The sequence below is a fragment of the Tachysurus vachellii genome, chromosome 15 (genome assembly GCF_030014155.1).
Source record: "Tachysurus vachellii isolate PV-2020 chromosome 15, HZAU_Pvac_v1, whole genome shotgun sequence".
Lineage (NCBI taxonomy): Eukaryota > Metazoa > Chordata > Actinopteri > Siluriformes > Bagridae > Tachysurus > Tachysurus vachellii.
In genome coordinates this window covers 5,914,867-5,930,534 of record NC_083474.1, presented here as the reverse complement: position 1 = coordinate 5,930,534, position 15,668 = coordinate 5,914,867, and the positions used below count along the sequence as shown (strand labels likewise).

The following is a 15,668-nucleotide window of genomic DNA, read 5'->3' as shown; positions in this document are numbered from 1 at the left end:
GAGAATTCACCCCGGGATGGGAACCACTCAGTTACAGGGGCACACACATATACATATATACACACATATACACACACACACACACACTTAAACATATACCTATACACATACACACACAATTAATGATTTAATGACTACAGACTTGTGGCTCTAACATCTGTGGTCATGAAATCATTTGAAAGACTGGTTTTGGCTTATCTAAAGGACATCACCGGACCCTTACTGAACCCTCTGCAGTTTGCCTACAGAGCGAACAGCTCTGTGAATGATGCAGTCAATATGGGACTGCATTATGTTCTGCAGCATCTGGACAGACCAGGGACTTATGTTTGTGGACTTCAGCTCTGCTTTCAACACCATCATCCCATCACTCCTCCAGCCCAAATTAACCCAGCTCTCTGTGCCCTCCTCAGTCTGTCAGTGGATCACCAGCTTTCTGACAGACAGGCAGCAGCTATTGCGACTTTGAAAACTCAAATCCAGCACTCGCACCATCAGCACTGGCGTCCTCCAGGGCTGTCCCCTCTCCCCACTGCTCTTCTCCCTGTACACAAATGACTGCACCTCTAATGACCCCTCGGTCAAGCTCCTGAAGTTTGCAGACGACACCACACTGATCGGCCTCATCCAGGAGGGTGACGAGTCTGCTTACAGACTGGAGATTAAAGGGCTGGCTGTCTGGTGCAGCCTTAACAACCTGGAGCTGTACACGCTCAAGACAGTGGAGATGATAGTGGACTTCAGGAAAAAACCCCTGCTCTCCCCCCACTTACCATCATGGACGGCATTGTCACAGCAGTGGAGTCATTCAGATTCCTGGGAACCACAATCTCCCAGGACCTGAAGTGGGACATTCACATAGACTCCATTGTGAAAAAGGCCTAGCAGAGGTTGTACTTCCTTCGCCAGCTGAGGAAGTTCAACCTGACACAGGATCTTCTGATACAATTCTACTCTGCCATCATTGAATCCATCCTCTGCACCTCAATTACTGTTTGGTTCAGTTCAGCCACCAAATCTGACCTCAGAAGACTACAGAGGGTAGTCCGGACTGCTGAGCGAATCATTGGCACAACTCTCCCCACTCTCCAAGATCTGTACTTCCCAGAGTCAGCAAAAGGGCAAAGTCAATCACTCTGGACCCCTCACATCCAGCACACTCACTCTTTGAACTGTTGCCATCTGGTCGACGCTACAGAGCCCTGAGCACCAGAACGACCAGACATAGGAACAGTTTCTTCCCTCAGGCAATCCATCTGATGAACACTTAACACACATGGAACACACAACACTCCATTGCACATTTCACACTTGCACATTTGTACTGTGTACACTTCAATTGCACATTTCATACTTGCACATCTGTACATACAAATTGCATATATTGTATACTTCAATTGCACATTTTTCACACTTGCACATTTGTACATACAAATTGCCTATATTTGTATATGTATATTTCAATTGCACATTTCAAACCTGTACATGTGTACATACAATTTGTCTATATAGTATATGTCATTCTGTTACACTGTGGAGCTTCTGTCACTAAAACAAATTCCTCGCATGTGAAAACATGCCTGGCAATAAATCTCTTTCTGATTCTGATTCTGATTAAACATTACCTATACACATATACACACACAAACATTTACCTATACACATACACACACATATATATACATATACACACACATATATACACATACATTTACACAAATACATGGGGAAGTCGTGGCTTAATGGTTAGAGAGTCTGACTCCTAACCCTAAGGTTGTGGGTTCGAGTCTCGGGCCGGCCACGACTGAGGTGCCCTTGAGCAAGGCACCGAAACTCCCCCAACTGCTCCCCGGGCGCCACAGTATAAATGGCTGCCCACTGCTCCGGGTGTGTATTCACAGTGTGTGTGTGTTCACTGCTGTGTGTGTTTGGATGGGTTAAACACAGAGAACAAATTCTGAGTATGGGTCACCATACTTCGCTGTAAGTCACGTCACTTTCACATACACACACACATATACACACACACTTTCTATGAGGAGGATAGCCACTAGGAAATCATGTGAAACTCTACAAAGACAGCAAACCTGAGTTCAGGATCTGATCAGGGATCCTGTCATTTTATTATATATTTCATTACATAATGTACAAGCACTATTTAAAACATGTACAGTTTCTAAAAAAAAACAACAATTATTTATTACACATTTTGAATATCACAGTGATCTTTTGGTGGTAGCTAAAAGAACATCAAAATTCTTTAATAAAAAAATCAGTTTTCACTTTTCAGGAATGTTTTGTCTGTAGTCGATTCTGTTTTCGTTGTAAATATCGAGCACGAGCCTCTGTGATTGAACTTTCATCGTTTCTCTTCTCAAGTTTTTTTGATGCATCTTCAATGGCCTCTGTTAAATGAAATCAAACATACAATCATAAAAGCAGGTAATGAAATCATGGATGCGACACAGGTCATGGTTTATGCACCAAAAACAAGGACATAACTGTATACTGCTTGACTTGCACTTATACATGGAACTCTAAGATTTAATATATACTATATGACCAAAACATTGTGGACACCTGACCATCACATCCGTGTTGCTACAATGTTGGAAGCCCAAAATTGTCTCGAACGTCCTTGAATGCTGTAGTATTACATTTCCCTTCAGTGAATCTAAGAGGCCTACATGTGTTCCAGCATGCCATTGCCCCTGTGCACAAAGTGAAGGCCATGATTGAGTTTCCCTTACAGAATCCGACTTGAACCCCAGTGAACACTTTTGGGATGAACTGGAACACTAACTGCACCCCAGATCTCCTCACCCAGCATCAGAGTCTGACCTAAATAGTGCTCTTGTGACTTAACTGTAAATTCCCCACAGCCACATTAGAAAATTTAACGGCAAGTCTTTCCAGAAGTGTGGAGGTTATTACAAAACAAATGGGTGTGATAGTCAGGTGTTCACAAACCTTTGTACATATAATGTATGTTTGTATATAACATACCCATTTGTTTTTTTGCTTCTCTTTTCTTTTCCCAACGTGCCATTTCTTCATCAGTTACTTCCTCCCGAGCGACGCTGCTCAGATCATAAACATCGATCTCATGCAGCTTTGGCAGCAGGTCTTTCACCCAGTCATACCGGATTGGGCATACAGTTCTCACATAAACCCGTGATGTCACCAAGACATCATGGAAAATAATCCAATCTAACTGTGCCTCCTGCCCAAAAAGCTGAAAAAGACATAAATGCAACCATTTATTCATCAATGACAATAATTAGTGCTTAAGAAGACAGTTTAGTGAAATTCCTTACAGATGATGACGGATGAATATGAACTGTAGAGCCATGTCCATCCATTGTACAGAAAGCCTTTCCAACGGATCTTCTTGCAACGTTAGGAAAATAACCTTGGCAGAGACACTGCCTCAGAAGTTCACTGTTGCTGCCTTTAAATGTTTCCTGCGGAAAATCTTTTTGCTAAAAGAAACAAATAAGGACAACACAATGAATATTGGGAGAAAATATGAACTTATCGCGATTCTCACATTCTTGAGTAGTTTAGGAGTTTGACTGGGACAGAAATGGATGCAATGCTTATACAGTACACAATTAAAGCAATCAAAAAGCAATAAAAATCTGCTTGGGGATGTGTGGGTGAGAATGGGGCTGAAAACATACTCATAAAAATCTTTCAAAGTGTTCGAAATAATTTCAGAGAAATCTGCCAAACATGGAGGACAAGGAAGCAGTGCTTAACAAATATGAAGGTAACCTTATGAGAGTTTGGGTCAGGAGTATTTCCAAATATCTTCTCCTGTACTTAGTCAATACAGATGGCAGAACTGCACATCCTTCCATATTAGGCCATCCTTGGTTTGCAGTAACAGTTATAATTAAAAAAAAAAAAAAAAAAAAAAAAAAGGTCAGTAGGTAGGTCTATATATATTTTTTTTTTTCAAGTTTCAATGTAAAAAAAAAAAAAAGTACAATTTTGGTGATGGTGATTACGTAGGTATGACTTTAAACAAATTAACATATCGTGACGTCACTGAGTGGGTCTTCAACCTGTGCCTTCGGGCGCATCATTGCAAACCTTATTTTGATGCTGGGCACAGTTTTTCCAGAACTTCTTGCCAAGTTAAAGCGGTGTCAAGCTGTTTTAATGAATTTTTTAGATGTATTATGGTGCCCGAACCCGTTAATATTATTTTATTGCTTTTGTATTAGTTGTTTGAAGAGTAAAATTAAAATGGTCGGAAAAAAATGTACAACCGGCGAGTCGGTCGGACTTAAAGCAAAAAAAAAAATTATAAAAAAATTGAGTCGGTCCTAATTTGACAGGGTCGGTCGGGTTACGGCAAACAAGAATATTTTTAAGGATGGCCTTATGTAGATTTTTATGTCTTGTAATTGTTTATCTACACCTAATAAATCAGTACCATGTCAGGTTGCTTTAATTATACCAAATACAGGAAGGTTAAAAGTGGAATTCATCTGTTGTAAGAAACGCAACACGGGACAATAAACAATGATGGGGTGGTGTGATATAGCCCAACACACAGCAGTGTAAGTGTACGCATATGAAAGAATATTTCTGAAATATTGCCATATCATAGTTTATCCACATTTCTATTCACATTTAATGTTGTGGATCCAAGTTTTTACAGCAACTATAAACGGTTCCCCCACCAGACTTTTCTTAGTAGCTTTCAATTTAGTAGCTTTCACCAGAGAAAACTGAAAAATACAAATCCTCCTGCTCTGAAGACTAGTAAAGTCTTGACACTGTTAACTCCTTCCACAAACATGAAATAAACATCTCCTCACAGAAACCATCACCATATGAACTCCACACATTCTTAAAGATTTTTATATGGAGAATCCACCATACAAATTCCTCCTCCACAAGTTGCTCCGCATTGTATTAAAGGATTACCTGTTTTAGACGGAGAAGGATTTCCCGGAGTTGAGTTTCGACACTAAAGGCTGACTTCAGGGCTCGCCAATGGATCCAATGATCTTTACTCCATGTAGATGGATTTTCACTGCAGATACAAGCCAATGGAGATGAATAATATGATACAACTTGCTAGCTGCAGTTAAAAACTGGATCAGAGTATACAATCCTACCTTGCTCTGCATTTCTCAAAGATGCACAGGAGCATGAGGAAGTCATTACAGCTACCTACACAAGCGGCTAGCTCTCTGTGCATGATCTCGGCTTCCTTCTGTTTTTCCGGAAGCCCTTAAACAGAATGTAATAAATAAAAGTATATGCACTGTGATAAGAAAGGTTGTAATCAGCGAGGAAAGAGTTCTGGTGCTGAAGTGGCTACCTGGTCGAATAAAGATGTTTTCCACTGACAGCATGGCTGCCACGGGTAGCATGATGTCCTCACAGCCAAGAGCAGCAGATTTGAGCAGTGCCCGCGTAAGCCCGGGAGGAAGGGGAAACTCTACCATCATCCTACCCAGACTTGTCACATTACCCTTCCTTTAGAAATCATAAGAAAGTGACACACAATTAAGCTGCTTTCATAGTCCGTACTTCTTACAGGTCCGGGCTCCCAATCATCTAAATTACTAGCCTAGTTTGTTTTTCTAGATTAGCTTTATATTCATCAGTAATAACAATTGAACAAAGAAGAATAAGGAGGTTTTCCTTCACTGGATCTTTGGAAGAAGAAAAACAAGAGACTGCTTCTGTGAATTGCATGTATATAGCCAAAGATAACCGAGATGTTAACCTAAAGTGTTTATTTTTTAGTTATGTTGCACCTTTGGCATAGTGACAATGAGAAATTTCCAGTTTGAGAAGTTATAAATCCCCTGATGTTTGCTGACGAACAAGACAAAATATTTTATATCTGCAATTTATCCTCCATGTTTGTTTTCCCGTCTTTCCCCAAGTTTCAAACTTGTTTGGTCGTGTGGTTAATAAAACAAAACAATTGACGCCACTCTGTAAAGTAAGTGTAAATCAGCTTTAATGTTTACCAAACCTAAAATTTCAGTAATCCTGAGCAGGGACATGATGCATTTACTGCGTATGTCTTACACATAATTATGTGATTACTTTAATGTTGAGTGCATAACAATAACTATAACAATAACTAACAATAACTTGTTCCTTCATGCATACCACCTACAGAGCATCGTTAAGAAACGTAACAACAAAACCAACCTGTCAATTGCATCAAACTGGTAAAGTTTCTTCAACGCATCCAAGATAAACCTCTCCTCAGGACGATCTAAGTAAGGAAACCTACACACACACACACACAGAGTTAAAGGTGTCTACACACAATTACAAGCTTCTTTAACACTAAAAGCCCAAAAGCAAGCAATACCTGATAACATCATGAACTCCAAGACACTTAAGTGTCAGGATGACAGAAGTGAGGCTAGTTCTCTGTATCTCTGGCACGGTATATTCAGGCATGCAATTCTCCCAAAATTCCTTATTGTAGATTCTGAAGCACATCCCTGGTGACGTTCTTCCAGCTCTGCCAGCTCGTTGCTGAGCCTCACTTCTGCAGTTACACCACCAAAATATTAAGAAATTCAGATAGAAAAAACACAACAGTAGAGCTCAACGTGCTTGTTTATAGCTTGAACTCCATATACAGCACTCATGTTCGTTCATTACTCACTTTGATATTGGCACCACATCAAGGATGTCCAGGCCAACTCGTGAGTTGTGATTCAACTGTTTCACGAATCCACTATCAACAATATACCTTAAAAAAAAAAATAAAATCAAAAGTTGGATAGGTTCCACAATCACATTCTAAGAACAATCCCAACTTTATTTTTAACAATCCCTCCCCATCTCGCACATATTCGATTTGCGAAGGCTTTGCGGAGATCTCCGTCTCACCCTGTGACAGAGTGATTCACCTGACTCCGTTAACTGTGAGCGATGTTGCTGCGATGTTGGTCGCCACCACACACTTCCTCACACCTGCAGGAGCAGGCTGAAATATCTGTCTTTGTTGATCTGCAGGAACAGAAACAACCAAGCACATGAGGAAATAGTTTTGCTGACTGTGGCCATGATTACGTACAGTCATTACATTACGAATATAGTTCCCCTATCACAAGCTATCACACTGATGCAACCTTTACACTTAAAATAACGTTTCATACAATACAAAAAGCAGAACTCTGGTCATAAAGAGATCTGATACGAAAAGCCTACATAGCTTTACATAACAAGATGGCTGCAATAATTCAGCAAGACGATTTATTACGTTTTATAAACCCCAACACAAATAGCTGTGCTTAAATAAATAGCTAGATACTTGTGTATGATGTAATAAAAATTTAAATTGTAAAAGAAATATGGTTTGTGTTAAATAAAAAAATAATAATAATAATAAAAATCTACAAAACCTAATGGAAATTCTTCTTGATACACTTCTGGTTTAATATAGTTATATATAGGGAGTAGTTTTTGCTTTAAGTCAAACAGTCACACATTTTAAAGTGAAACTAACAATTTTATTTCTGTCACAGATACATTAGAGCACAGTGAAAGTCTTTCTTCGCATATCCTAACTTTGTAGGTTGGGGTCAAAGCAAAGGGTCAGCCATGATACAGCACCACTGAAGCAGTGAAGGTTAAGGGCCTTGGTCAAGGGCCCAACAGTGGCAGATTGATGGCGCTGGGGCTTGAACCCTGATTCTCCGATCAACAATCCAGAGCCTTAACCGCGTGAGCCACCACAAGCCTACTATAATATTCGCCTCTGACCTTCTCCTCCAGTGGATGTGACTTTTAATCCTCAGTGTGTACGAAAGGTATACAGGGTAATGTGTGAACGGTGTGCCTCTCACAGAACAGCTGTGTAGTCTAGTATAACCATTCAACTTAAAACCTGTCAGTGGAGTAGATGTGAAAATATGCACACATCCACTCCAACACCTATTCAAACGTTTAAACTAGTCCTCCTATATTAAGTACAATTACATTTTGTTTGTATAGCACTTTTAACAATGAATATTGTCTCAAAGCAGCTTTACAGAAATATATAAATTTAGAATACACGTATATTAGATTTATATAATGACCAAGCGTGAAGCAACGGAGCCAAAGAAAATCTCTCAGAGAGGAGAAACCTTGAGAGGAACCAGACTGAAAAGTGAAGCCATTCTCATCTCAGTGACACCAAGTGTAAATTTAATTCAATTCATTCATTCATTCATTCATCTTCTACCGCTTATCCGAACTACCTCGGGTCACGGGGAGCCTGTGCCTATCTCAGGCGTCATCGGGCATCAAGGCAGGATACACCCTGGACGGAGTGCCAACCCATCACAGGGCACACACACACACACACACACACACACACACACACACACACACACACTCGCTCACGCAATCACACACTACGGACAATTTTCCAGAGATGCCAATCGACTTACCATGCATGTCTTTGGACCGGGGGAGGAAACCGGAGTACCCGGAGGAAACCCCCAAGGCACGGGGAGAACATGCAAACTCCACACATCAAACCCCGACCCTGGAGGTGTGAGGCGAACGTGCTAACCACTAAGCCACCGTGCCTCCCTTAATTCAATTCATTCATTCATTCATTCATCTTCTACCGCTTATCCGAACTACCTCGGGTCACGGGGAGCCTGTGCCTATCTCAGGCGTCATCGGGCATCAAGGCAGGATACACCCTGGACGGAGTGCCAACCCATCGCAGGGCACACACACACACACACACACACTCGCTCACGCAATCACACACTAGGGACAATTTTCCAGAGATGCCAATCAACCTACCATGCATGTCTTTGGACCGGGGGCGGAAACCGGAGTACCTGGAGGAAACCCCCGAGGCACGGGGAGAACATGCAAACTCCACACACACAAGGTGGAGGGGGGAATCGAACCCCGACCCTGGAGGTGTGAGGCGAACGTGCTAACCACTAAGCCACCGTGCCCCCTAATTCAATTCAATTCAACTCAATTCAATTCAATGTATTTGTATTTATTTGAGCTTTTAACAATTTCCCATTGTCTCAAAGCAGCTTTACAGAAGTATGGAAACAGAAAAAGAAATACATAATAATAATAATAATAATAATAATAATAATAATAATTATAAGAAGAAGAAGAAGAAGAAGAAGAAGAAGAAAGGATAACAATAAAAAATAAATATATAAAATTAAAGTTAAAAATTAATTTCAAAAAGATTAACTTAAAATTTTAAATACTATATACTGTATCTATCCCTAATGAGCAAAAGGAAAAACTCATCCTCATTTAAGTGACACTCTACAGTAGATAGTGTAAATGTAAATAATGTCATTTCTACAACAGTTTATAATAATGCAACCGAGAGCTCCTGAGTAACTAATGAGTCATCGTGAGTTCAGCACAGACCTTCCTTCCACAAATCATTTCCTTTCTATAGCTGTACACTACAGTATATAGTCAAGCGTGACTGTAATCCGGGAGCATCTGAGCAAATTCCACATATATATTTATTCAGTACTGCTCACTATCAGATCAGTGCAAAAATAAACATGTTGCATATGTTTTAACAACCACAAGAGATTGGAGATAAACAGAGTCAGACACTGTAGATACCTGTTGGCATGGATCCATATAAAGGCAGGATAAGAAGACCTTCGACTGTTCTATCGTTTACATCATAACGGTAGTCTATGGACTCGGCCTTGTCAAACAGCATGTCACAAGCTTTCTCGATCTCAGACTGACCTGAATTTAAAAGCAACAAATTAAAAAGACGAGCACAATACTGTATGAGGACATCCTAAAAATCTAGAACAATTTACTGTCAGCTAGAATAAAAATAACAGTATATAAAACATCCATATTTACCTGTCAGAAAGACAAGTATATCACCAGACGCTTCGTTGGTATGAACATCTAAAGCCACCTTCACTACCTTAACAAAAATAAATAAATAAATAAATGAATAAAGAGAATTACACCCTTCATTGGTTTCTCATCAGACACCGTGGTTTTAAAGCGTCCATGCAGCAACAACAACAAAAAAAGAATGAAAACCAGATTTCAGTGAAAACTCACTGTTTTCACATATGCAGAACCGTCTTTATCCTTTGGTCCAATCAAATTGCAGAACAGTTCTTTCACTGGGTAGGTTCTTCCCGGAATTGTGAATACGGGACAATCTCCCAAAAAGCCACTGAGCTTGTTCGTTTCCAGAGTCGCAGACATCACGACCACCTTCAGAGGAAGCTTGCGGCCATGGGCACCTCGAGACGGAGTCTTTTTTAGTAATCCAAGCAAAATATCCTGTGAGAAACAATGGTGTAAGGACTTCAAACAAAGGCATAATCTAGGGAGAGTTTTTAGTTTCAAGGGACGAAAAAAAGTACTTCAATTTTTTTCCCCAATTAATTTCTGAATAAGGTTCATATTATTGATTAGCACATTAGCACAGTTTGATTCCTGCCCCAATTAAAGACATGTGATGTAGGCTGACTGGCATCTCTAAAGTGTCCATAGTGTGTGTGTGTGTGTGTGTGTGTAAGATGTGTGTGTGTGTGTGCCCCATCCAGGATGTCCCCTAACTTGTGCCATACGTCCCCTGTGATAGACTCCAGGTTCCCACTGACCAGGCTACTTGCTACAGAAAATGAAAGGATGGATGAACACTTTATGAATGAATGAATGAATGAAAGATCATACCGTGTTGAGGCTCCTCTCATGAACCTCATCGAGGATCACAACACTGTACTGTGATAGGCTTGGGTCTGTAAGGATTTCCCTCAGCATACAGCCATCTGTCATGTACTTAATCAAAGTGTCCTAAGAACAAAAAGAAAACCAATCGTATCATACAAGCACACAAACTCACAGCTTTAAATAATACCTCGCATTTATGTTTACGCCCTTCAGTTTCTTACCTTTGTGGTGCAGTCGTCAAAGCGCACCTGATAACCAACCTGGTGCCCTAAACTGACCGCCATCTCCTGAGAGACTCTCTGAGCGACAGTGATGGCCGCCACTCGCCTCGGCTGTGTGACACCGATTTTCCCATCTTTACATAAACCTAAACACAACAAATGTATATAATGTATATAAATGTAAATATAAATGTATAGAAATGTAGTAGGTGGAGTTTATGATGCTTCATCCATTACAGATATCTTACCACAAATACAATACATATAAAATGATTCAAACACTGTTGGAAACTGTACATGTCTTAAAACCAAACCAGCTTGTACACGGAGTAGAAAAACTAAAATAAAATAAAATTCTAACTTTAAATCCACTATATGACCAAGACTTTGTGGACACCTGACCATCACACACTCCTGTTCTTTCTGAACATCCCATTTTCCCATTAAAGATTTTATCTCCTTAGCATTTCCCTACAATAGCATTCCAGTTCATCCCATAAGTTTCTTTTTAAGCTGCACATAAAGCTAGAAGTGCTTTAATGAGAACAGGTACTGATGTTGGGTGAAGAGACTTGGCTGCAGTCTGTGTTACAGTTCATCCCAAAGGTGTTCATTGGGTTTGAAATCATGCCTTTGTGAAGTACAGTCAGGTTCTTCCAGTCCAAGCTTGTGCTCACAATGCCAGATACACAGGGGTATTGTCAAGCTGGAACAGGTTTGGGCCCCTTAGTACCAGTGACAGAAAGCTGTAATGCTACAGCATACAAAGACATCCCACATAACTGGGTGGTTCCAATATTGTGGAACCAACGGCCTGAGGAAGAACTACATATCACTGTCACGGTCACACGTCAGCAAACTTTTGCCTATATAAAATAAATGGTCTTAATCAGATAGAACCTGGTCTATAAATGACAGATTTTGATCAGCTTTTCTTTCTTATAATATCTCACTGTCAATATCTCACTCTCCCTTTATGTACACAATGTCAATGATGTGACCGTACGAATATGCGACACGTCGCGTACACCAGATTTCTCAATTTTTTCAATTTCAATTCAATTCAATTTATTTGTATAGAGCTTTTAACAATTTCCCATTTTCTCAAAACAATGCCTATCTATCCCTAATGAGCAAGCCGGAAACGACAGCGGCAAGGAAAAACTCCCTGAGAGGACACCAGGCTCAGAAGGGAACCTCATCCTCATTTGGGTGACACTCTACAGTAAATAATATAAATGTAAATAATGTCCTTGCTACAACAGTTTATAATAGTGCAACCGAGAGCTCCTGAGGAACTAATGGGTCATCGTAAAATCTGAGTTCATCACAGTACTGATTGCTTGATAAAGACCAGACCATACAGCTGACTGACACAACATTGGTTTAAAGAAGGCATGACAATCTCCGGGTGTCTTCATACACAACAATCCCAAGAGACACCGGCTGACCATGCAATTTTTGCATCCTGCTTGTATTTAAGAAATGGTCAGATTTCATGACATTATTGTAAGAAGTCTTGCTGTGATCAGTCACAGAAACAGCAAAATAAAAATCCATAGAACCCCTCATTAATGACATGTTTACATTTCTATTTATTCAGCGCTATGTGAGGTTATGTAATGAGGTCATACATGTAAATGTAGGTTAATGTAAATGGAAATATAGAACTATTCTAATTTATAAACACTTTCATGAAATATCTGGTTTGTAAAATTAATAGCATGGAATTAATGACAGTGTTAATGACAATATTAGTGACGGTGTTAATGAAAATGGTGTTAATGACAGTGTTAATGACAATATTAATGACAATGTTAACGACAATACTAAGGACAGTGTTAATGACGATATTAATGAGTGTTAATGACAGTGTTAATGACAATATTAATGAGTGTGAACGACGATACTAATGAGTGTTAATGACAATATTAATGACAGTGTTAATGAAAATGGTGTTAATGACAGTGTTTATGACAATATTAATGACAACGTTAACGACAATACTAATGACAGTGTTAAGGACAGTATTAATGAGTGTTAATGACAATATTAATAAGTGTTAACCACGATACCAATGAGTGTTAATGACAATATTAACGAGTGTTAATGACAGTGTTTATGACAATATTAATGACAATGTTAACGACAATACTAATGACAGTGTTAAGGACAGTATTAATGAGTGTTAATGACAATATTAATGACAGTGTTAATGACAATATTAATAAGTGTTAACCACGATACTAATGGGTGTTAATGACAATATTAACGAGTGTTAATGACAGTGTTTATGACAATATTAATGACACTGTTAACGACAATACTAATGACAGTGTTAAGGACAGTATTAATGAGTGTTAATGACAATATTAATAAGTGTTAATGACAATATTAATAAGTGTTAACCACGATACCAATGAGTGTTAATGACAATATTAACGAGTGTTAATGACAGTGTTTATGACAATATTAATGACACTGTTAACGACAACACTAATGACAGTGTTAAGGACAGTATTAATGAGTGTTAATGGCAATATTAATAAGTGTTAATGACAATATTAATAAGTGTTAACCACGATGCTAATGAGTGTTAATGACAATATTAACGAGTGTTAATGACAGTGTTAATGACAATAACAATGTCATGCTACTTTTTTAATGATCATTTCTAAAAATGCCAACAAACTAAAAATACTAGTAGAGATGTATGTTGTTGTTAACAGACGTCACTCTTCTACTTTATGTACTTGATTGTGTTGCAGCTCACCAGCCTGATACAGGAACTGTGGCAACTGGGTGGTTTTCCCGCTTCCGGTCTCACCAGTTACAACCAGGAACTGGTTTTCCTTTACAGCCTCTATTAGTTCGTATCTGTGTTGATAAATGGGAAGTTGTTTGGACTCCATGTCTCCTGTGCAGCTTGACTCTCCCGGCTTCGGCATACTGTAGCTTACATAACCACGTGTTTATGGTGTGTTTATTTGGGAAACAACAGAAAATGAACGGTTACGTGCGACACTGCCATCTACTGGATTGGAGGTGTTGAACAAAACAAATGGAAAAAAGAAGGACGTATAATGGTCAAGTTAAGTTAAAGACAGGGTCTCCGATGTTTGAGAAACGCTTCAGAAAACTGAGTCGGGCCAAATACTAAACAAAAATCAAAACAAACGTGTAGCCAATGAGCAGAAAGGGGCGTGTCTTGTCAATATGGGCGGAGAGAGTGTTCAGTGCGCATGTGTGACATTAGCAGAAAGCGGTTTTAACATTGACATGGAGGATAAAAACAAAGAAAGAAAGCAAAGAAAGACTTAAATACTGGGTTAAGTGAAAGAATCTAATTTTTTTTAAATTATTTATTTAACTTTTTTTTTTTTTTTTTTTAAATTAATTAGTTTATTTATTTTTCTTTCTCTCCTCCCTTTGTCCTTTGATGTCATTCTACTGCCCACACTCCAGTCTAGTAGGTATCGGTAATGCACCTTTAAGCTGAGTTGCCAACCGCCATAAAACTCAAAAGAAGAAGAAGAAGAAAGACTTACGATAAGGCAAGAAGTAGGACGTGTTAATACAGGATCAGCTTTCCAGCGCTGGAGAGAACTGAAGGAGCAGGAAGTTGGCCACATATTCACAGATTGAAGTTTCCCGAGTCAATAACTCCTGAGCTAAACGCTGTTACTACACAAATAACACCTCTTTTCTATCGTAGTAATGTAGAGACGCAGCTACAACTGTGTTTTGTGTAGTAACAGTGTTTAGCTCAGGAGTTATTGACTCGGGGAAATTCAACTTTACTTAAGACGCCGAGGCGCTTTTTTCCTTCTCGATAGGTGAGTAACGTTGGTTTTGCTTTGTTACACAGAACTAATATATGCCTTTGTCCTTTACATGATTATGCTTGTGTGTCATTTTTGCTTGTTTGTTTATCTGCAATCGTATTGTTCTTCCCTTCAGCTATGATAAAGACACATTTCTTTCCATTAGTTGCCTGGGTTACGTATGTATGTGTGGGCGGAGCTATCAATACAGGGGTGGGACCCATTTGGGTTAGGGGCGTGTTTGGTGATTTCAAATGTCAACATTGGCTTTCAAACAATGGAGACCCCACCTTTAAGTTACATCAAATCAAGTCAAGAAGCTTTTATTGTCGTTTCAACCATATATAGGTGTTACAGTACACAGTGAAATGAGACAACGTTTCTCCAGGATCATAGTGTGCTACATAAAACAAAGACTGAGCTAAGGTCACTAAAGGTCACTAAAAACTAATTGTTTTTTCTGTCACTAAAACAAATTCCTCGCATGTGAAAACATGCCTGGCAATAAAGCTCTTTCTGATTCTGATTCTGAAGGTCTTAGTAAATTAGTCCTAGCCACATAAAGTGCATCTGTGCAACCTGGTGTAAACAGTGAAGGACAAAAGACAGAAAGACAGTGCAGGACAAAAGACAGTGTAGAACAAATGACAGAAAGACAGTGCAGGACAAAAGACAAGACAGAAAGACAGTGCAGGACAAAAGACAAGACAGAAAGACAGTGCAGGACAAAAGACAAGACAGAAAGGCAGTGCAGGACAAAAGACAGAAAGGCAGTGCAGGACAAAAGACAGAAAGGCAGTGCAGGACAAAAGACAGAAAAACAGTGCAGGAATACAAAAAAAATACAAGACAATACACAAAAGACAATACACAAAAGACAATAAACAGAAACAGCCCCAACCAGTGTAAATACTCTATGTTCAGACAA

General features: G+C 39.3%; 1 protein-coding gene across 1 annotated transcript; it reads right to left on the bottom strand.

The window, feature by feature from the left end:
* Positions 1-2,066: 2,066 nt before the first annotated feature.
* Positions 2,067-13,912, bottom strand: dhx40 (DEAH (Asp-Glu-Ala-His) box polypeptide 40). The gene is made up of 16 exons (XM_060888598.1): positions 13,690-13,912; positions 10,917-11,062; positions 10,699-10,818; positions 10,075-10,302; positions 9,865-9,931; positions 9,610-9,741; positions 6,906-7,005; positions 6,659-6,745; positions 6,356-6,538; positions 6,190-6,270; positions 5,342-5,499; positions 5,136-5,250; positions 4,942-5,050; positions 3,318-3,482; positions 3,007-3,235; positions 2,067-2,405 (listed from the first exon to the last, which is right to left on the bottom strand). The coding sequence occupies exons 1-16, from the start codon at positions 13,862-13,864 to the stop codon at positions 2,287-2,289; spliced, it is 2,214 nt and encodes a 737-aa protein (XP_060744581.1). The 5' UTR covers positions 13,865-13,912; the 3' UTR covers positions 2,067-2,286.
* Positions 13,913-15,668: the final 1,756 nt, after the last annotated feature.